This window comes from Panthera onca, chromosome A1 (genome assembly GCF_046562875.1).
Source record: "Panthera onca isolate mPanOnc1 chromosome A1, mPanOnc1 haplotype 2, whole genome shotgun sequence".
NCBI lineage: Eukaryota > Metazoa > Chordata > Mammalia > Carnivora > Felidae > Panthera > Panthera onca.
The window spans coordinates 171,246,328-171,270,010 of NC_138339.1; the positions used below are offsets into that span (position 1 = coordinate 171,246,328).

At 44.8% G+C, this 23,683-nt stretch overlaps 1 protein-coding gene across 4 annotated transcripts in view; it reads right to left on the reverse strand.

Moving 5' to 3' along the window:
* The window catches only part of FARP1 (FERM, ARH/RhoGEF and pleckstrin domain protein 1), a 293,661-nt gene that overhangs the window by 61,702 nt on the left and 208,276 nt on the right, over window positions 1–23,683 (reverse strand). For all 4 annotated transcript variants that reach the window (XM_078432359.2, XM_078432357.2, XM_078432366.2 and 1 more), the window contains exons 4-9: window positions 17,582–17,624; window positions 15,006–15,084; window positions 6,764–6,861; window positions 4,710–4,824; window positions 3,687–3,834; window positions 1,053–1,148 (exon numbers count right to left, since the gene is read on the reverse strand). In XM_078432359.2, coding sequence (XP_078288485.2) covers window positions 1,053–1,148; window positions 3,687–3,834; window positions 4,710–4,824; window positions 6,764–6,861; window positions 15,006–15,084; window positions 17,582–17,624 — 579 coding nt within the window. The remainder of the gene's footprint in view (window positions 1–1,052; window positions 1,149–3,686; window positions 3,835–4,709; window positions 4,825–6,763; window positions 6,862–15,005; window positions 15,085–17,581; window positions 17,625–23,683) is intronic.

The following is a 23,683-nucleotide window of genomic DNA, read 5'->3' on the forward strand; positions in this document are numbered from 1 at the left end:
TTGAAAAAAAAATTAAAAAAAAAAAAATCCAACTACTGAAATTCCTGTTTTGCCTCCTTAAAATAACTGAAACACACTCTTCTGTTTTCTCCCTCATGGCTCATGCCGACTTTGGATACTGGTCTTAAGTCTCTTCTCTGTCAAGTAGCATATGGCTCAAACCTCCAGGGGACCCCACAGGAAATGAACATTTTTTTTTTTCTGGAACACAAAAGTATCACTCAAGGCTGAAAAAGTCATGTCCTTTGAGTCTGGAAAGGGGAGAGTGTAATTTTGTATTCCCAGGCTGAATGCTCTCAATGTAAGTGGCCCTATTATATAAACAGGAATTACTACAGCCTTAACGGTTCCCAGAACTTCCAACTCTTTTGGGGGGAATCTCACAGTTCTGGGCAGACCCAACTTACAAACAAGCTGAGGCAATTCTGCATTTGAAAGTGGCCTTTTAGAACTCCAAAAGCATTTTCCCATAGAAAACAACTTATAATGGGCGGTTGCTTCCTAGGTCAGGCCATAAAAGCTCATTTAATCCATTCGGTAGCTGAACGGTAAGGTTAGACTGCCATTTATCATCTTTTTTTTCCACGGGAACAAAACTCTCCCAAGTTCTGGTTGGGGACACCAGGATGAATCAGCCATCTCCGCCATTGCCATTTCCCGCGGTGGGGGGAAGGAGACGCTCCTTCTCTGATCCAGTCCTGGGGTGAGCGACATCCTCAGGGGTTCTCCAGAAAATGGGGTGGACCTGCTTAGCTTGCGAGAATGTGCTGTCAGAGGTCAGGGGACAAGAGTAGGGACGCGAGGGCTGGGGAGAGCTGGAGGCTTGTGCGGCCAGGGGTGCGCCCCGAATACTGCGGATGCTGAACGGGGTCTCGAGGGGATGGCCTGGAGGCTGGAGCCCAGCAAAGGCATGGGTTTGTCGGGAGGGGCTGAACATTCTCTACCCTCGCTGTGTCTACCCAGGTGACAGCACGGTGATTGAGCATCTGGGCAGGACACTGGGTACAGACCCTCAGACACCTGCCCGGCGTCATCCCGCCCCGCCCACTTACGTTTGCGTCTGGGCGGAGCTTGATGAGAAAGCGCTTCCTCTTGAAGCTCAGCTTGCGCACTTTCGCCCAGTTGAAGGCGTTGATCTTGGTGAAACCCTGCAAAGGAAGCGATCAGCCAGTGAGCCAGGAAACGCAGAAGAAGCAACATGGGAGGTGGCTTGCCTTGCATATAGGGACCTGCTTTTGACTGCTTGGGAAGAATGCCTTTTGCTAGAGAAGTTGCTAGGATTTGCAGCTGTGGGTGATGCCTGTTCCTGGAACATTATCTTTCACTAATTATATGCTTTGGTATTCAAACTAAGGTTGCCTCCAGGGAGGGAAGTGGCTGGCCAAAGGAAGGATGCTAAGAAAGATAAATAACAATAAAAACCATGGCAACCACAACAATTAGTGACCATCACTTTCCAGTGCCAGGGGAAGGACTTTACAGACCTTATCTTACCAAACCTTATACAAAACCCAGTGAGATGGGTTTGTTATCTCTCTTTCACAGATGTGGAAACTGCTGCATGAATTTATTTTAATTTGTCCAAAATCACACAGCTCACGTGGCAGAATGAGGTGCCCCACCATGTGCCTTCACCAGCAGCAACTGTTAATTTCCATAAAAGCAACACACCAGGCTGGTGGTCAACCCCCATGGTGCACACTGGTCTGGCTCCCAGCAGCACAAGCAGGATGGGGAAGGGAGTCCCGGCCTGTGGTTTGTCTTCTAGACCAGAGAACAGTCTCTGGGAAGGACTCACACATCCTCGTTCTGAAAGTCAGGTGTGATGGAACAGGGTGTTCCTGTGTCCCTGTTCCTGTGAGGAACAGGGTGATGGAGAAGTAAGGGGAAGCGACCAGACACCAGCTCCCATCTGTCCTGTCATCTCCGCCTAAATTAGAATTCCTCCAGAGCTGCTGAAACACCAGGACCATGTATTGAAATTGGTAAGAATGAAGCAATTAGGCACTGGCAAGATTAATTCCAAGATACAGCCTTGGTACACGATTAAATTACTGCGTAATTCTCAATATTTCGATTGTATCAAGTATAATCAAAGCACGTTAATTCAATTGTGAGGCACTTCTTCTCCCCCCCTCTATGATTTTTAAAAATGCTTAAGGGTTCTGATTTCAAAATTTAACGGTAGGACTGAAAGCTTTACATTTGGCTTATTGTCATTTTGCTCATCAAGTACTCCTATGTTATTTTGGCAGTTCAGAAATTGTTAAGAGCAATTGTTAAGATACCTCAAGTATCGTACACTGCTTTCAAACCTTCCCTTCTTACTCTCCCATATGAAACCCAACCTCGACTCCTCCTGGGACAGGATCCTATGATAATCAGTGTCCACCATAAACATCTGATACAGGAGCAGAGAAGCACTGAGACCAATTTGGTAAAATACGAAGGGACAATATAACCAAAACCAAATATAAACCAAAATGTTTTAGATTGTGTATGTATCTATGCCTTCAAAACTGGTAAAGATTACCCTACTTAAAGGCAGACACTTTCTCCATACCCCTATGAAACCAAAGTATGGATTACTCTCACTTTTGTTTAAAAGAAAAGCATTGAGGACACTTTTGGGGGTGATGAATATGTTCATTGTCTTGATTTCATTGATTGCTTCAGGATATACATATACAAGAACTTATGAAACTGCACACTTTAAATATGTGCATTTTATTCTATGTCAATAACACCTCAAAGGAGCTGTTAAGAAACAAAAAGAAGCACTGTCAGTAGAAGAATCTAACAGTGCAATCAAGAGAGCATACATTTCATGGGGAGCCTGGGTGGCTCAGTTGGTTAAGCGTTGGACTCTGGCTTAGGTCACGATCTCACGGTTCATGAGTTTGAGCCCCGCGTCCGGCTCTGTGCTGACAGCCTGGAGCCTGCTTCGGATTTTGTGTCCCCAGCCCCTCTGCCCCTCCCCCACTCATGCATGTGAGCGTGCGCTCTCTCACTCTCTCTCTCATAAACATTAAAAAAATATTTTAAAAATTTAAAAAAAGACAGTACACATTTCAGAGTACAGAAAATTATGTCCTTAAGTAAAACACAGGTACGAATTCAAGTGCAGTGTTTTACTACAAAGTTACTATACTACGCGGCTTTGTAGAAATGTATAAAATTGCTGTATCTTTAAAAGTACACATTACCCTTTTCAAGTATGTATATCTGAAGTCACAAATAAGCTGACGTAGGTAAAACCTAAATTAGGTTTAAGAATCCCTAAATTTGGTTAAAAAAAAAAAAACTCGACAGGTTAAAAAAGAGAGGGGGGAACCACATGACTATCATGTGGCAGTGTGAAGAAAGTGTTTATTTTGGGGGGTCTGAAATCCTGATTCTATTATACTGTGTTTTGAGCACAGGTCCACTGACCGAAGATTACCAAGTCAATAAACACAAGCAAATCTTTGTGCATTTCCCAACCAGAGCAAGGGCAAATGAAGTAGAATCTGGAAGTGGAGGGCCTAGAAAGAAATAGAAACCCGAAGGTGAGGTTAGTTTCTCCGTTCACCTAAAATTAACCATCAGAGGTCTTAACTTGGCCCACCCAACGTGCAATCAGAGTTGAAGGGCCAACTCATCTTTCCATCACCAGGGGAACTGAGCTGTGTTCTAAGTGCTCTTACCTGAAACACTAGAATTCCCGTGTTGGCAACAGCCAGGTTGATCTTCGTACCTTCCCTGTCCTTAGCCGGGTGCAACCGGACCCCATACATCTCCAGCCTACGGGCAATCTCCAGAAGTTGGAAATCTGATTCTGCTGGTGTTTGTCCGCTGACAAAACAAAAATTAAAGAGAAAGTCCAGGTGATTTGAATTGCCTGTGTCTATTAATTTGAGATTAGGCAACTCCTCTTGGGAAATAAAAAGGCATTTCATGACAAACAATGGAGCTACCTGATCAGATGACACCCGGCCTCCCATTCATTGCAACCCAAAGTCGAGCAGCTAGGACAAAAGCCCTATTGCCTGTGTAACACAACACCCCAAAAGTCTGTCTCACATTTGCCCAGTTTTTTTTTTTTTGGAATCTCAAAGAGTTTCCTTTAAGGTCATATAAAAGCAAAATGCCATCGTGTTCAAACACGTTTTTAGTCGCTGACAATGGGCCTAAACTTGTAAGGGAAGTTCAAGGCAACACTCTGGCATACTATCACCAGGGCTCAAGTACCCTCCTTGAAAACAGCAACAAAATCAATAGGCACGGAGCATCTTTTGAAAATATTTTACTGATCAAAACAAAAAAATGGAGAGGATACAAAGGTGCTAGATTTTCATGACATTCCTACTTTGCCCCTAGTTTACCGTGTCCCTTTTCTGATTTCCTATTAACTGGTCTTACACTCTCCCTTTAATTCCACAGCATGGGTATCCTCAATTCCAGACATACCCCAGTATCACAGGAAATCAAGCAAGGATCCTAGAACTTTGGTCTTGAGCGGGGAACCTGCATTGAGAGTCCTAGGTGAGGAACAATGGCCCCCATGAACCTGTGTTCTCCCTCACACCTTGCGTCTTTCTTCCCAACAGTTACTGTGTGTGTGTGTGTGTGTGTGTGTGTGTGTGTGTGTGTGTGTGTGTCTACACCCACCTATGCTGGAAGGACAGAGAGAAGCTCAAGGGAAACATGAAGGGACCAGTGGGACTTACATGTGGTTATGGTGATACTCCACGATTTTGTCTTCTAGCGCATCTTGCTGAGGTATGTACTTGTTTTTTGCTAAATGCTCTCTGTCTGATGCTTCATCGAAATCCCCAATCTCGGCTACCAGGAAACAGAGAAAGAAAACCCAGCCACATACAATTAATACTTCACAGTCTGTTACATTCCTCGGGCAACATTCTCTGGCCAGCAAACCAGAAGGCAGCGGACAAGGCAATCCCAGCCTGTGGGTATCACAAGGGCTGGATGTCAGAAGGTACCCTGTGAGAACGGATTTAACAATCGTGCCAGCGTAACAGGATGGTCTCCACTCTCGTCTCTACCAGTTGGAAAGAAAACTTTGGCATCAACCAATTTCATCCATCCATGTTCCTGATTTGTTTCTTCCTCCCCACCCCACTGGGACCACTTCTGTTCTAGGCAGTCAATTCTAGACATGTGGACCATGACCTTATGACTTCTAAATAAGCACAGCATTTTTGGACTTTAAAAAATCAACTTCGAAACTCTTGTAGGTAATAATTATTACTGCAAACCCCAAATGCTTTACCATGTAGAGAAAAGGCAATGGTAAATAGGTATAAACATACATAATATAATTTGGTAAAATAAAATAATTAAAGTTCATGAAGTATCTTGCAGTCCTAGTGCCAGAAATGGCTGGTCAGATGGCAGCCTCTTACAAATTTCTCACCTACGAGGAACAGGAGGCCCATTTTTCTCATGTAACCTCTACATAGTCCCTAAATTGCTATGATCTGGAAATCTAAAGAAAAGACCTTTAAAGTAATAATTATACCTTAACAACACTAGCTCCAGCTCCGTTTCTGTCAATTTAATACCTCTGGGACAGCATGTCATTCATTTTCTTTGAATCCTATGGTCTGTGTAACAACCAGAGAGCCCAGCTGTTTTGAGTAAAAGTGAGTGAATGGTTGCTATGACATCTCCCCTTCGTTTTGTCATGTGAAGCAGCCTGTCACACTTTGGGCAATACACCTCCACTCATCATGCAGCACATGGCCTACATGTTGCTATAAATCACAAGCACCGAGAATATTTGGCTCTGCACTGAAGAGCGCCAACTCATCTGGTTCCAGCTGGGCCAGTGGAAGAATCGATGGCTCTAGCTTCTTGCTGCCGTGGCGAATCAATAACATTACTTCCTAAGTCCGGTAGGTCTTCAGTAAGACCCATATACAAAAAATAAGAAGATAAGCATGGTCTCTAGAAACACCTAATCCTATTAGGCTAAGTAATTTATTGACCACTAGGAGTGACACTTCCTACGAACCTTTGGAAATCATGTTAACTGGACGGTTATCCAAATGGGCTGATTATATGGGACTGCTTTGGATACAACGGAAATTGTAAAATGATACGACAGCACAATTTTTTTTTATACTAGTGCTAATACGTGTGACATAATCACCTTCTTGAAACATAATGTGCATATTCGATTTCAAGTAACTTCAACAAGTTACTTCTGCCTTGGCCAAGAAGAAAAAAAAAATGCCCTGGTGGGTTGTCAATATGCCTTAGAATGAGTATAATCTAATTTATCCTTTGCCTAGATTAAGGAAGCAAAATATCTAGTTTCAAGCATCACTAGGATTCAGTCCAGCTTCCTATGTCTTGGGGTTTACTAAACCTGGGACAGCAGAATACGAGAAGTGTCATCTTTGACAGGTTTATGTCTTAAGGCTAATGTACCATATTCAATAATGAATATTAAATCCAAGAACAGGACCGAACTAGTTTACTTGACCACCATCTGTCCAAGCTTCTTCTCTGCATCAACGGAGATATCAACAAGAGCACACTAGTCCTTGAAAAGGACACAGAATTCACAGGCCAGTGTTTGGGGGGCTACACCTGTTAAATGATGCTTTAGGGGTATTGTTTTCAATCCATGGGCACTCATATAACAAAATAACAAAAAGACATAATTATTGTTTTTCGCGGATGTGCTTATTTTCCCCCATTGACCACATCACCGTTACTGCCAACGTGACTTCATCGAGAAACCAACAGAACTTACATTGTACAATGTGTGAGATCAAGAGAGCCGCGCTGGTATCATTGCACGTCAGCCTGCCTTGAGCCAGATCCTGCTTCACCTGCAGAGCAAACAGGTACCTGCGGACGCAAATAAAAATGATGCGTCACACACCTAGAGGCTGGCGCCATGCAAAGAGGGTGGGAGGTTTGGTGTCAAAGTCAGGCTCACTTCTGACAGCTCGTCCACACTGTGAGGGACTAGAGAAAGGTATACAAACCAAGGAAAAGAAAGTCTGTGCCGGCTGGAATGAGTTCCCAGTACCACTGACTGCGGTGTAAATAGTCATACCTCATTCAAGGGACCAGGAAACACACGGTAATCTTTTCACATGATGAGTAACACATTTTGTTCTATGGCTGTACCTCTCCATACAAAGACCTAAGACGGAGCACCTGAATGGCTCAGTCAGTTAAGCTTCCACTTCTTAGTTTTGGCTCAGGTCATGATCTCATAGTTTGCAAGTTTGAGCCTTGAGTCCGGCTCTGCACTGATAGCGTGGAGCCTGCTTGGGATTCTCTCTCTCCCTCGCTCACTGCCCCTCCCCCACTCACTCTTTTTCTCTCTCTCTCCAAATAAACTTAAAAAACAAAAAAAAAACAAAAAACCCAAGGCTGTATCTTACCACTCTATAATTTTTTCAGAGTATAATTTTTTTCCCACAGATCAAATATACTAAAACATAAGGCTCAGATAATAACAATAGCTTATTATGGTTAGGAACAGCTTTTTTTTTGCCAATGGAATTGGAAAGACAAGAGTGTGTTTTTTTGTGTGGTGTAATATTCACTTAGGTTCTTCCAAAAGCCTCAGTTACCAGATCTATAAAATTGAATTTAGTTTAAAGTTATATTTTCTTTATATTGCAGAATAAAGCAAGTAAACATTTTTTGGTGAAAGAGAAGAGGTACTTACTTATTTTGAGAGAGAGAAAAACAGAGAGAGAGAGAGAGCATGCACAAGCAGGGGAGGAGGAGGAGGAGGAGGAGGAGGAGGAGGAGGAGGAGGAGAGAGAGAGAGAGAGGAGAGAGAGTGAGAGAGTCCCAAGTAGGCTCCCAGCTCAGCACAGAACCCTGTGCAAGGCTCATTCCCACAACCCTGGGATCATGACCTGAGCCGAAATTAAGAGTCAGACACACAACCAACTGAGCCCAGGTGTGGCAAGAGATAAGGTATTTATAAATAAAAGAAATTAAATAAAAAATAGTGCAATGTAAAAACTGATTTGAAAAAAATCAATATGAACTCCTAAATTTTCTCCATAGAGAAATGGTGGATTTCAGGTATCTGGTAAGGAGAGGTACAAAGTGGGCCTGAAAAATTGAGTGATGGCAGAAAGCAAGGCAGCTTTGAAATATACATGGGCTGTATTAAAAAAGCGAAAGAAACATCTTGAAGGGATGTCCACTCGCCAATGCTGTGGCAACGTGAGTAGCAACAAGAATAATTAAAGTGACTCAAAACACATGGAATTGATGAAAATTCTTGAGTTCATTTCAGTATTCAATGAGAAAGCCAGAAAATGTATCACCATTGGAGACTACTGAAGCAATTCTTTATTCAAAACTTGGTAACCTAACCAAAAACTTGAGTCTGGAATCTGCCTCTCTCAATAGAAGGGGTATTTCAGGATATACAGGAAAATGAGGCAAAGTTCTTTACAGAAGTATGCCAACTCATAATAACAGCAAGAATCCTCATTCCACAACATCTAAAGAAATTATGGACTCTAGCAAGCACTGTGAATCGCTGTAAAAACCATTCAGGAGATCGGACATTTGCATAAAGACAAAGTAACAGGACCTTGCCTCACAATGGCAAGATCAGAACATCACCACCCTAATTCAATGATGGATCTTAGCACCATTCATGAAATAGGAAGTTCACATCACTTCTGGTAGATTCTGGCCAAAAATATTCAACTTGATCCATCAGGCCTATAGAACTAACTTCCAGTTTTCCGGAAATGCAGAGGATAGAGGAAGAAACTGAGTGGCACCACAAGGAAGAAATCTGACAAATTTAGAAGGTAGGATATTTTAGAGTATAACTGGTCCTGTTTCTTCAACAAGAGGGTATCATGAAGAAAAAATAGGGAGGGACTCTGCTAGATTAAATGAGGTCCAAAGGACATAACCAAGTGTGACTATGGCCTACAGTGAATCTCATCTTATTTTTTAATGTTTATTTCTATTTTTGGGAGAGGGAGGGAGGGAAGGAGAGAGAGAGAGAGAGAGAGAGAGAGAGAGAGAGAGAGAGAGAGAGAGATTGAGCACGAGCAGGGGAGGGGAAGAGAGGGAAAGAGACACAGAATCTGAAGCAGGCTCCAGGCTCCAAGCTGTCAGAATGGAGCCTGATGCGGTACTTGAACCCATGAACAGTGAGATCATGACCTGAGCCTTAGACGCTTAACCGACTGAGCCACCCAGGTGCCCCATGAATCTCATTTTAGATGAGTACATACAAATGACATTTATGGGACAAATTTGAGTATGGCCAAGATATTAGATGAAATGAAAAGTACATATATATGTGTAGAAAAAATCAGAAAGGATATCACACTAATGTATTAACAATGATCACCTCTGGGGAACAGGAATACAGTATTTTATCTTCTTATACTTGTTTATCTGTATGTTCCAACTTTCTATACTGTACATTTGCTATTTTTGTAATAATGAAAGGTTATTTGTAATTTTAAAAAGGGGGGGCTTTTTTAATTAGACCAACCACAGAGGGTTCTATAAAAATTAAATAAAGCAATATATGGAAAGCACAGTGACTAGAATAAAAACATTCAATAAATGTTAGCAAATTTTCTCTTATAAAAGAAAAACTAGGGGCAGCTGGCTGGATCAGCTGGTAGAGCATGAAACTTTTGATCTTAGGGTCGTGAGTTCAAGCCCCATGTTGGGTATAGAGCTTACTTAATTAAAAAAATAAATAAATAAAATAAAAAGAAAAAGGGGTCCCTAGGTGGCTCAGTCCATAAAGCATCTGACTTCGGCTTAGGTCATGATCTGGCGGTCCGTGAGTTTGAGCTCCTCATCAGACTCTGTGCTGACAGCTCAGAGCCTGGAGCCTGCTTCGGATTCTGTGTCTCCTTCTCTCTCTGCACCTCCTCCACTTGTGCTCTGTCTCTGTCTCTCTCTCAAAAATAAACATTAAAAAAAATATAGAAGAAAAAGAAAAATGAATTCTCTTTAAGTTATTTAAGAAATTCCATTGTTAACTAAAAAACTAAAACAAAACAAAACAACCTCAAGAACAAACAAACAAAAAAACCTACGAAAGCTACAAAGGCAATTCTGTAGCCAGACCCACAAAAACCCAAAACAAAAAAACACCACAGATCCACTCGTCGATAACCGTTGGCCTTTACCCAGCCCCTTATATTTATTCTTGCTCTAACGTTCTCTGTCTCTGGAAAGTCAAAGGGAAGAAAGGCAGAGAATATAAAAGAACCAAAACATCAACATATTGGTTTACAAGGCAAGAGGCAGTATAAGCCATCTTTCTGGATTAGGCAAGGAGTACTATTTTTTGAGCTGAACACTTCTTACAGCTACAGGCTTTAATCTTCTATCTGGTTAATTTTTAAGTAGGCGGCATAAAAGCATCACACTGTGAATATTTTACCATCCACCAGTTCAAACACAGGGTCTTGTGTTTGTGGAGAAGCGTTCAGGGACGGATCAATGGTCAGAGTCTGACAGGCTCTGGGGACTTTGGCTGATGGGCTCATGTAGACTCTCAGTCAGCAGCGGTTCTGAAAGCCCACACATTTAGGCACAGGGGAAGTGGCATTTTGAAGACTGCAGTGAGCCTGCAGTCCCGAATCACACGGAGTCTCCCTGTTCAGAGGCCCCTGTAATACAAGGAAGACCTTCCTGGGTACTGACTGTTCACTTCCTAATGACAGCTATAAATCTTGAGCAAGCTGGCTTCGATGCTAACTTCAGAGATTCAGCAACACCTTTCGTATTATAAATGGAAACAATCCCCATCAAACACACAGGAGCTAAAGGCTAGGTTGAACTCAGCAGGCACTAAATACAATTAACTGAGTGAATGCTGAAAATGCAAAGCGCTCAAAGCAGAGTCAGTCCCCGGCACAAGGGTGGGTGTCAGGAGAAGGGGATGATGGTGCCAGGGCTAACGAAGAGGGCTTTTGGTTTCCAGGGATCGTCAGAGTTACAAATCACACCAATCTGATGCCTTGCTTTAAATGGGTCTATTTTAATTTGTTTCATCTTAGCCTGGGAGGTCTTAGCCTTTCTTTTCGTATTCAATGGAAAGTAACTTACAACTTCTCTGCCAGCCTGAGGAACCACCTCAGGCCTTGCAAACACTGCAAGTTCTCAGAGGTCTCTCTCCACCCCTAGAAAGGGCAGAGCCAAGGAGAAATGGGATCCTACTGAAGATCCCATGCCCAGAGCAAAGTGTACCAAAGCCCTATAGCCCAACAAGAGTGACTCGGAACTCTGCGATGAGAAAATGTGGCGAGTTCTTTTCCGAAGACCCCTCCCTAGCTGTTTAAAACCTGCACCCACGACTCACTACTTCTCTCTCCCTCTAGAGGCCCGGGCCCTAGCAGCAATAGGACACAACAGCCGCTGAAAGTGCAGTTCAATAAATAGAAAGGAATTCAGCTTCTTGGTTAACAGCAAAGTGCAATTCAATCTGCTTTTTGTACAAGCGGGAAGCTGAAAGCTATTCCTGAGGCCCCAAGAATTAACCAGAGAGCCAGAGTCCCTTTTAGTCGGCTGAACTGTAGGCCTGCCTCTGTCCCCACATCCCTCGCCTGAACTGCTGTCCACACAGAGCTTCTCCCAAGCCCTCCTGCACTCCCCATCTGCTACAGGAAAGTGCCTGGACCTCAAAGGTCACATCATTCAATTTCTGCTTACACGGGAATTTGAGAATGAGGGAGGCAACACATCGGATCTGGAAGGTCCCCCTTCCCGCTACACCTCGTGACAAAGTCAAAAGCGATGGGGAGCTTCTAAGTTTCGTATCAATTTCATTCGCCCTTGCACCAAAAGGATTCTCTCCTTGGAAAAGATTTTTAAAATGTCAGTTAACACCGGGAGCCAGAAAACAAAGACAACAACACAACCTTAAACAATCCATCCGTTGAGCCCAGGTTCCCTGAGGAACTGACAGGTTCCACCGAGCAGCCGGCAATATCCCGGGCACACTTGGCTCAATGGCCACAAGCGGTATGGAATTTTAGAAGAAAAACCCGAATAGTAGAAAACCATGGGGCGCCTGGGTGGCTCAGTCTGTTAAGCGTCCGACTTTGGCTCAGGTCACGATCTCACGGTTCCTGAGTTCCAGCCCTGTGTCAGGCTGTGTGCTGACAGCTCAGAGCCTGGAGTCTGCTTCACATTCTGTGTCTGTCTCCCTCTCTCTCCGCCCCTCCCCTGCTGGTGCTGTCTCTCTCTCTCAAAAATAAACGAACACATACACACATAAAAAAGAAAACTACAAGCCTCTGCAGACAATGGTTCACAAGAATTGAAAAGGTGCAAAACTCAAAGCAAAGTGGAATGGAGACGGGGAAAAAAGGATTTATGCCAACTTCATAAGCAGGACAGAGGCCCAGTGACATGCAGGATGCAAAGGCAGGCTGTTGACCAACAGTTGGACTTGCCTTTAGATTTATGTCAATAGTCTGAGCTTCAAGCAATGCACGTTACGATAAGAAACCCAGCCCAGAAACAGACACAATAGCCCCAGCAGTGACACCACAGAAGACTCTGTTGCCACTGGCCTGTCTTATGCATCCTGGTGTAGCAGCCCAGCTGTGTCTCCTCTATATGAACCGTTCTAGTCAACCGTGCATGCTTCCCAAAAGGCTGCTGGCTCCTGCAATCCCAGGCTACATAACGGCTTCATCGATTTGAGGATTATAAGTAGAGGGAAACAATTAGCAGCAAATCATTCAGAAAACTGAAAGCCACGGGAAGTCATGGCCTTCGCTTCTTCCTGGAACTCCACATTCGTGTCCCCAGTGCCCTTCCGGACACCGCCACGCGATGTCTGGTTGGCATCTCAGACATAAGCCGGCAGAACCAACCTCCCGACTCTCCACCCTCAGTCATCACCTACTTCCCTCCACCCTTTCCCATTTTAGTTGCCACCAAAATGGCCAGCCAGCTGCTTAAATCAAAATCTAAGCATCCCTCTGTCTCCTCGGCCTCCACCGCCAACCCGTCACCACGACAGATGGACCCCGTCCCCAGCACGTAGTCCAGCATTTGCAGCCACCCTTCTCTGCTTCCACGCCTACCACCTCCTTTGCTGCCACCACTGTGGCGTGGACAACAGCAATGGCTACCTCACTGGATTCCCAGCTGTCACTGTCCCCCAGCACCCACATGCCAGCTAGACTTTCAACCCCATGAAACATTTGGCCTCTGTCCCACCTCACTGCACTTCACCCTCTCCATTCCGGCCATGCCAGCCTTCTCTTAGGTACAGCTGAGCCTTGAACAACACAGAGATTAGGGCTCCAGCCCCCTGCACAGTCAGAAATCTGCATATAACTGTTGACTTCCCCAAAACTTAACTACTGTTGACTAGAAGGCTTGCCAATAACAAACACGATTAACACGTATTTTGTAAGTTCTATGTATTGTACACTGTATTCTTACGATAAAGTAGGCTAAAGAAACATGATGAAGAAAACCCTAAGGAAGACAAAATACAGTCACAGTCCTTGTGTTGTATCTACATAAAAAAAAAATCTGCGTGTAAGTGGATGTGTGTAGTTCAAAGTTATGTCGTTCAAGGGTCAACTGTATTTGAACATCTGGAACTTGTTCCTGCCTCGGTCACTGCCCAGCTGTTCCTTCTACTTGGAAAGCTCTTCCTCCAAAAAGGAGGGACAGATTCTCATCTCTTCCTCAGAGAGGCACCGCAGACTGAGCCATCACAAGCGGTGCCCTGGTCACCTTCTATCACATCCTTCTCCTTCAGTTACCCATAGAGCCCTTACTGTTATCTGACAGTTCTTGCTTCATCAGTCATCTTGTCTGCTCCCCTGAGGGTCAGGCTTGTCTTTTCACCACTACGTTCCCGGTGCCTGGAACCGTGCTTTGCACAGTGTCCACTTTGTAAGTACTGCTGACTGAATGGCTTCACCCCTCTGCTAAATGATAGTCAACCACCCACAGTATCCAAGATCCTGTGCTCTGTACCAAGAGTGCGGAGAAGGATGTGACACACTTGGTCTAATCAGCTACGAGACTGAAAGCCACGGGGCGCCTGTGTAGTTCAGTCGGTTGAGTGTCCGACTTAGGCTCGGGTCATGAGCTCACGGTCTTTGAGTTCGAGCCCCACGTCGGGCTCTGTGCCGACAGCTCAGAGCCTGGAGCCTGCTTTAGATTCTGTGCCTTCCTCTCTCTCTGCCTCTCCCCTGCTTGTGCTCTCTCTCTCTCTCTCTCAAAAATAATAAACAAACATTAAAAACAAAAAAGCCACGGGTGGCAGGGCTGTGGCTGGTCAGACTAATGTACCACTTGTAAGAGCACTCTTGAAAGGGAGGCATTGTGTGTTCACACATTCCCACCAGACTCTGTTCTCCTTTAGCATATGTGCGTCTTGTGCAAATTATAAAATTGGTAACAATAAGGGTGATGATGGTTATCATTCAGAGCATCCCTACTGGTTCTGGCCACTTTATGTATACGACTGCTTATCCTCAAAACAACCGTGGCCAAGCAACCAGCGTGGTCGCGCGGACACAGGGGCATTAGCAGAAGCGCAGAGGGAACAAGTAAATTGGCCAGTCACACAGGGACAAGGGCAGGCCTGACTCCGTGCTCACGCTTCTCCCACTTAGGCCAACTTTCAAAGAAATCGATCTTCAGCTCATGTCCAGTCGCCCATGGCAGCAACAGAGAGAAACAGAGTTAACATCTTGGTCTCACAGGGTCTGACTTCCCCAAACTGTCTCGTGATGTGACAGACAGAAGAAGGGAAATATGACAGCAATAGGTTATAAGACCAGTTCACAGCACAGCTTTGCAGAAACCCAGGATTCAAGGAAAATGTGGTACATTCTTTCTCCCCATGTTGGTCAGCACCATCGGGAGCACGGAGCAGATGCGGGTCAGATAAATGCTGTGAAAATGCTGAATCAGTTGACGGAGAACATTAACTTTCCCTTCTCCTCGGCACCCCGTGGCAATAAAGAGCAAGTTTCTAAACCACTAACCTTGTGAGTTCTTCCTGGAGTTGTGTGTGGTCAGGTGGAAAGAATTTCACCACAAACTTCACAACAACATGCTTTGGCCCTAAAAGGGGGCAAAAAACAGTAGAGCATTTTTGATTTGTTCCAAATGCAATTAAAGAAAAAGACTCCGGAAGGTATATTATACAGCAAATAATGGATCTCATTCCAAGCCGTCAAGAGTCCATCTGTTGACGTCCAGGTCGCTGAACAGGTAGTTCAGTTCCTAATTCATACTTCCATATTGCAGGGAGACAGAGAGCCCTTATAAAATAACGTTTTGACAAAAGTATTTCATTCAGGTATTACATTTTTTCTCTGAAGACTTAAACTGTACCCGGATTTTAAAAACAGGCATTCGTCTTCAAAAATTTATCAAATTGGCCCTTTCAGTCAAAATATGGGCTTTCGACAATGAGGAAATAATGAAAACGTAAATCGGTTATACAATTTAGTACTTTAAATGATCTACAAGGTACAGCTTCCACTGTGTTCATCAAATATGTATGAGCATCTATGTGTCAGGTGCTCCCTGAGCGCTGGAGAAAAAAACATCAACACGACGTGACCCTGCCCTCGTCCAGTCAGCCGAAGCCCTTCATAGGTGTCTTATAAGCCATCTTACGGACGAGTTCAGGCAAAATCAGGAAGCAGATCTGGGGTGGGTGGACAGGGAGAAGATCAATGGGATGGGTCACTTGTCAGAATTAAAATGTCAAACAGATCATAATAATTTGTAACCCTAATCAGAGCTTGTTTTGAGGTACAGATCAAATTTTATACATATATCTACACACATATATATTTATGCTCAATATAAGAGGAGTCTCGTAGGTTCTACCATTTGGAATGACAGCAATGAGTTTATGTTCTATGAAATATAAGGTACGATAATGAAATCCAAATTTTAACAGCAGTTGTCTAAAAGCAGAAAAAAATTTTTTTTGCTCTGCCTTCGCTGTCACAAAAAACAGATGTTGTATTATCATTTCTATGATAACATATTTAAGTTTACGAAAAAAACGCAAAAGCGACAGAAGGTGAAGATGTAGACCATATATACAAAATGAGGAGAAAAACAAGGCACAGAAATAATGAAGCCCGGAGACACTGGGCCCCCTTTCCCTGACCACTCACTCTAACAATTAATAGAAACCCTCGCCTGTCAACTCTGGATCATAAAGTAACAATAGCAAAATGGGGAAGAACAGGAAAAACCATGCTATCTCCTCTCCACGGGGATCCCCTGAGGCCACGCAGATCCTTAGAAAACCTGAAAGTAGGAAGGTGCTATCCCCCAATGCACAATGACAGCTTCACACAGCTAGCCATAGCACGCGGAGACGGAAGGAGAATCCTCACTCCAGGGTGGACCCAGCAGTGACAGACGCGGTCTTCCGTCTGTATTTGGCAACAGGCTAAAAGACACCTTGCCACAGTGAGCATTTCCCAGGAGGTATTGCAGGGACACACGTCATCATTCTTGATGCTTCGCTACCTCCCCCATCAGGCCTAGGGGCTTCTCCCAGCAATGTGCCCCTATCCTCCGGCCCCCCAACACGCTCAGGTCACTGGCCAGCCACCCTCGTAAATGTTAAACTAACAATGCCAGTTTCATTTTCGGCATCAATAATTGCTTAATTTAAATGACAGAAGCTCAACATCCATTTCGAGTGCACGGGGGCCATCCAGACACCGTGTGCCTGTTCAGTACAGCCACAAAAATTGCTAGAAGTGGCCCAGTGGGGCTTCGTAATCAGACATTAAAACGATCCCAGCAAGGTAGTGTGGAGCTTCAAGCTCAACTAATGGAATGCACCTCTGTTACTACCCTCAGACTTTTGCCCGGGCTGTGGCTGCAGTGAGGGGGCATTTGGGATGAGTTGTCTGACTCTGCGCTTGACCTCAAAGTGGAGAGGAGGGAAACGGTCCTGGTCCTGGGGCACAATGAGAAGGGACAGAGAAAGCGAGCCTTCTTCCCTCACTCCTCTCCTAAATCCTCCTTAATCTTCCCCAACACATACTGTAAATGCAAGCCAGACTCCCTTCAGTTCTGCCTGCCATTCAGACACACACACACACACACACACACACACACACACACACACACACGCTTTCAGGCACTTTATTTTTCCAAGCAACCAATACGTGCACTCTGATTTCACAGGCATTGAAGAGGCAGGACAGAAAACCTAACATCAATTTTATGAATACATGGTTGCACCTTCCCCTTCAAAAGTGACAGTAACAACCTCGGACAGAGACCAGGCAAGCTCAATTAGTCTGGAGATTAACAGCATGCTCTAGTTGTTAATCAAAATGCGGTTTGATTTTCCAAGCAAGGTTTTGATTACCAAATTGTTAAATATTAATACTGCAGAGACATTTTAATGGTACATGGATTAGTGGATGAAAAGAAATCATGGGGCCAAAAAAGAAAAAAAAAAAAAAAGAATCTGTGTCATCAGTGTGCTGGATGCCACAGGGCAAACAACATCTAGAGGAGGAAAATGTCTGGCTTTATATTTAACATCACTGTTAAACACATGGTGTATACTTACTTCTAATCTGCTTGACAATAGGTTTTAAGAGATCCAGCCACACCTACAAAGGAAAAAACAGATTGAGACAAATTCTCAATGAAAGGATGCAAGTATTTGGAGGCTTGACTTGGAGCTGTTTAAAATCAAAATACTTTTTGAGTATTCGAGACCGTCTGTTCCTATTCTCTGCAGGACGGCGTATCTTACATCACTGACCGCTTTTATAGTACAGATCCAAATTTGCTGGCATTATCCCTGAGCTTCAAAGCTACAATCTCTCCCAGATTCAAATGGTTAACTATGAATGTGTCTCCTGTCATCTGCAGTGTTCCACCAAAGCTAGCCACTCAGGAAACTCAGATGCATGATTGCATGTGTGGCTACAAGCTGAGTGAAATATGCAGGCTCCTTAATGAAACAAAATACGTGTACATACACACATTTACAGAACAGCACGCCTTTGAGGGATATGGGAAGGGATGTTTAGAATATTACCTCTGCACTGGGTACTCTCCATAAGCTTTTACCTCTTAAAAAAAATTTTTTTTAATGTGTATTTTTGAGAGACAGAGATAGAGTATGAGCAGGGGAGGTGCAGAGAGAGAGGGAGACACAGAATCCGAAGCAGGTTGCAGGCTCTGAGCTGTCAGCACAGAGCCTGACCTGTGGTTTGAACTCACAGACCACGAGATCATGACATAAACCAAAGTCAGCCAAGCAACCGACTGAGCCACCCAGGCACCCCACTCTTGACCTTCTGACAAGGTCAGAAGGATTTCTGCTGCCCAGGAGAGTAACCTGAGACTTGTAGAGACCAGTAATTTGTCCCGGGCTGGCAGAGCCAGGCCTGAAGCCAGGTATATCCAGCTTCAAGGTCCAGACTCTTCACATACGTGCAGTTTAGGGGGCAAGATTAAAAGAGAGAGGAGATAAACCAGCTGCCCTTACTGATAAAACATAATTTAACCGTATTATCCCATTTCACACATGCTTTTCTCTCAATTCCTGGTCATTTGAAAAGGGTTCTACTGAAGCTCATATTTGCGTGTATGACAAAAGCAAGGTTAATGTGCCTAATATAAAGAGGATTTATAATAAGAAAAACCAAATACTCCCAAACTATGCAAAGAATAACAGCTAAATGACAGAGAAAAAAAAGAACAATGGCTAATGGGAAAATGTTCAAATTCAGGAGTGATTTACCCTACAAACGCAAGTCTGAATAATCAAATACCACTTCTGCCCATTACATTTGCATCTAGATATGCCTCTATGTATGCACATATTTTCATTTTATAATTCTCAGATTTAGCAAAGGTAGCAGAAAATGTACACTGTCTTACCTCTATTGGCGAATAAATGAATTGGTATGTTTCTGGAGACTAATTAAGGCATAATTACGAATAATTATCTAAAGCCTAAAAAAACAGCTCCTATACATATTCTTTCATCCAGTAATGCAACTTTGGTAAATCATACATTTATGCACAAAGATTTATGTAAAATAAAAATGTTGTGATTAGCATTGCTGATAGTAAAAAATTTTTACAATAATAAATGAAATAAAATAAGTCTACATTTATATGACACATTATCATGCAGGCATTAAAAATTATGTTCTTGGTGAATATTTAAGTACGTGGGAAAATGTGTTTGGGAGGTTGGAAGATGAGCGACTTCCTGTCTTCTGCCTTTCTCCATTATTCAAATTAGCCTTAAATTGAGCACTAAGAATTCTTATAATGCAAAAACTAAAAATTTTAAGTCTCTGCTTATTTAGGTTACTCTTCCCCCATCACCTTTTCAAATAAGTAAGATTTTGTTTAATTAAAAAAATTTTTTTAATGTTTATTTATTTTTGAGAGGGAGAGAGAGAGAGGGAGGGGCAGAGAGAGAGAGGGAGACACAGAATCTGAAGCAGGCTCCAGGCTGTGAGCTGTCAGCACAGAGTCCAACATGGGGCTCGAACCCACCAACTGTAAGATTGTGACCAGAGCTGAAATTGGACACTTAACCAACTAAGCCACCTAGGCGTCCCGAATTTTTTTTAATTAAAAAAAATTTTAATGTTTATTTATTTCTGAGACAGAGAGAGGCAGAGCATGAGTAGGGGAGGGGCAGAGAAAGAAGGAGACACAGAATCTGAAGCAGGCTCCAGGCTCCAAGCTGTCAGCACAGAGCCCGATGCGGGGCTCGAACCCACAAACTATGAGATCATGATCTGAGCCAAAGTCAGTTGCTCAACTGACTGAGCCACCCAGGCACCCCAATGTTTTTTTAATTTTTAAAAAATGTTTATTTATTTTTGAGAGATTGGAGTGGGGGCAGAGAATGCATGTGCACACATAAGAAAGGAAGGGGCAGAGAGAGGGGGATAAAGAGAAAATCCCAAGCAGGTTCCACACTGTCAGTGCAAAGCCCTACATGGGCCTCGAACTCACAGACCACGGGATCATGACCTGAGCAGAAACTGAGAGGCAGGATGCTCAACTGACTGAGCCACCCAGGTGCCCCCGATCAGTAAGATTTTATCATGAAATTCTCATTTCTGTATTTCCTATCCTCTGCTGCTCTCCTGCTTCACAGAGCTTCTGGTCTAGTGAGGAAGCGACAGGAACCAACTCCCCCAAACTGACAAAAGTGAAGACGTGCCTGACCCAAAGGGAATGAAGGAGGAGCAGAGGACTCCCAGGGTCTGGGGCAGAGCAGTCTGACCCAGGCATGGGGGCAGGGGGACCGGAGACCCGATACAAACAGAACATTGTGAAGGGAACACATCCCTGAAGATGCTGTTATGTGGAGATCTGAAGGGAACAGAAGACACACAGGTAAAACCTTTGTCCAGGTGCCAGAGGTGCAAGGGGATAGCTGCAGAGCAGGGCTGGTGGGTCAGGAAGGGGTCAGCCTCCCCGGAAGCCATGTTGAGATTCTTCATCCTTATCCTAAGAGCAATGTAAAGGATTTAAGCACAGGGCTGATACATGCAGATGTGCACTGTAAAAAGACTGATCTGGCAGTGTGGGAACAGACAGAGGGGCTGGAGCAGAGGCAGGCTGACCACACAAATAGTGCAGGCAAGAGAGGATGGTATTTTGGACCAGGAATGCAGAAGCAGAGTCGGGGGAAGTGGGCGGATCTAAGAAAAATTTAAGAGGTAAAATCCCCAGGGATTTACTGATGGACTGGATATGGTGGCTGAGGCAGAAGACAATGACAAAAATGACACGAGAATTTCTGCTGAGGGCATCTGGACTGATGCTGGTACAATTCACAAAGATGGGAGTGCTGGAAGAGGGCCAGGATGGAGGTTCTAGACACTTTGATTTTGTTGAGGTGCCCTTGGATTTCATGAGCAAGAGACAGTATGGAAAAGGCGGGATGCACTTGTCTGGAGCTCTGAGGTGAAGCCTGGACAGGAGATCTCACACTAGAAGTCACCACAAGGCGCCCAGGTGACTCAGTCATTTAAGCATCCAACTCTTGGTTTCAGCTCAGGTCATGATCTCATGGTTCAAGGGTTCGAGCCCCACGTCAACCTCTGCAAGGATAGCGTGTAGCCTGCTTGGGATTCTCTCTCCCTCCATCTCTGCTCCTCCGCTGCTCATGCCCTATCTCTTTCTCTCAAAATAAATAAAACATTTAAAAAAACTAAACAACAACAAAAACCTACTAAGAAAAAAAGGAGGAGGGGGAGGAGGGGAGGAGGGGGACAAGGGGGGGAGGAGGAAGAGAAGGGTGAGGAGAAGGGGGGGGGAGGGGGACGAGGTGGGGAGGAGGGGGAGGAGGAAGGGAAGCAGAAGCAGAAGCCGCCACCATCCTGACTCCATAGAGGATAAGCGTCACGGAGACTCAGAGGATAAGGCTCACCGAGTCCAGAGGATGAAACCTATGAGCACCGATGGCACGTCCACCACAGACCAGCCAGGTGGAAGCAGATGAGAACAGAAGGAAAAAAGGAGAGTGGTGTCACAGAAGTCATGGGAAGGCAGTTTCCAGAAGGAAATATACCAAGAACTGTTCAAATAAGATGAGAACTAAAAGTTCTGCTGGTGAGTTGACTCAGAGGTGGGGCTGAAAGTCTGGCGGGTGGTGAAGAGGCAGGAAGGACACAGACTTTTCCAAGAAGCTTGGCTGAGAGGCAGGCAGCAAGAGACTAGGGCCACAGGGGGTGAGGGATCAGATAAGGGTATTGTTGAATTACTTGTTATTATTATTCTGTTTTTCAAATGTTTTTAAGTGATCTCTATGCCTAATACGGGGCTGGAACTCACAATTCCAAGATCAAGAGTCGCATGCTCTACTGACTGAGCCAGCCAGACGCCCCTATTTGCTCGTGAGTCACAGAAAACTGGGTGAGTCTAAAAAAGTGGAGGGATTCAGGGGCACCTGGGTGGCTCAGGCGGTTGAGCGTCCAGCTTCGGCTCAGGTTTGTGAGTTCGAGACCCGCGTCAGGCTCTGTGCTGACTGTGTAGAGCCTGCTTGGGATCCTCTGACTCCCTCTCTCTCTGCCCTTCTCATGCTCTCTATGAAAAAATAATAAACATTAAAAAAAATTTTTTTTAAAGCGAAGGCATTGAGAGTATGAGCAAGAAGGGTTAGTCACCAATGTCCTAAGGGATGTGAGAAGATGGCCCTAAAACCCAGGGCAACGGCCTGAGGTAGAAGGAAGAGCTATTCCACTGAGGGAGACAGAAAGGCCAGTGGCAGATGGGAGTTTACATTTCTGTGCCGGGAGCAGGGAAGTTCCTCGTGGAGGCTTTCTGCTTCCCCAGGCAAGTGGGAGGCCTGGAGGACTGAGGCAAGCAGGGAATACTGGAAATAGTTGCACCGGACGGCGCGTTAACTGGAGAACCCCAGTGGGATTTCCCAGGGCTGCCGAGCGGCCACTCACGAGCCTGTAGGCCGGCACTCTCCCGGCCACCTCGGGGAACCGTCTCCGCGAACCTTCCCCACTGCCAGCTCTTCCTCAACTTCCACAAGCCACTCAGGACAAAACAACTGTGCTCTGGCAACATAGCCGCCAATTTTATGAATTGTTTTAAAACATCTCTCGTCTGTTTTTGGCATTTCTGTGGAAAGCATCGAATACAATCACCAACTGGAGCCAACTGAGCATGTGGTTTTACAACACGCAGGTCTGGGAACATCAGACCGGCCTGAATTAGCCTGTTTGGTCGAGCTCTGCAGCAAGAAGGCTACCAGCCATCGATCACGTCACAGCTGACCCGCTGGGTGAGAACTCAGGGCCTCCGGGAACCTCACCGTTTACCAGTTACATTGATGTTTTCGGGGCTCAGAGAAAAGGTCTTGCACACGCAGGACTTAAACTACTATAAATGGGGGGCGCCTGGGTGGCTCAGTCGGTTAAACAGCCGACTTCGGCTCAGGTCATGATCTCGCGGTCCGTGAGTTCGAGCCCCGCATCGGGCTCTGTGCTGACAGCTCAGAGCCTGGAGCCTGATTCAGATTCTGTGTCTCCCTCTCTCTGACCCTCCCCCGTTCATGCTCTGTCTCTCTCTGTCTCAAAAATAAATAAACGTTAAAAAAAAAATGTAAACTACTATAAATGGATGAGCTACAGGGAACAAGAAAAATAAGGCTGCCGCCTGACCAGAGTTAAAGCGTTGAAGTTTGCTATATGGGGAAGGCGGCTGGGAAGCATCTAGACTAGACTAGGTCATCTTAGACCAATCACTTGTTCACTGAACCTAAGCAGGACAGAAACAAGTTCCAGACAAGTTAAAAAGGCAACAAAGGCACCATCACCTATCCTTCCCCACCGATGGATCTCCAGATGGTCACAACTGTAATGATCTCCATGTCTAATCGCCCCGCCCACCCCTTCCACCAGGCCACACTTCCCTGTCTTCTCTAACACCATGCAGCTAGGCTCCAGAGCACATCCATGCTACCTGACTATACAGGGATTTGGTTTAAATGAATGGATTTCTAGAAACGTCATTCCAATCAGTACAACCCACTGAATCAGGGAACTTCCCTTGCTGGGGTTTGAAGGCCCATAGAAGAGGCTGCTGGGGCCACCATGCCCGACAACCACGGACTCGGTGGCTTGGACAACAGATCTGGAGGCTCATGGTGTCATGGGTTGGGTTTCTCCCG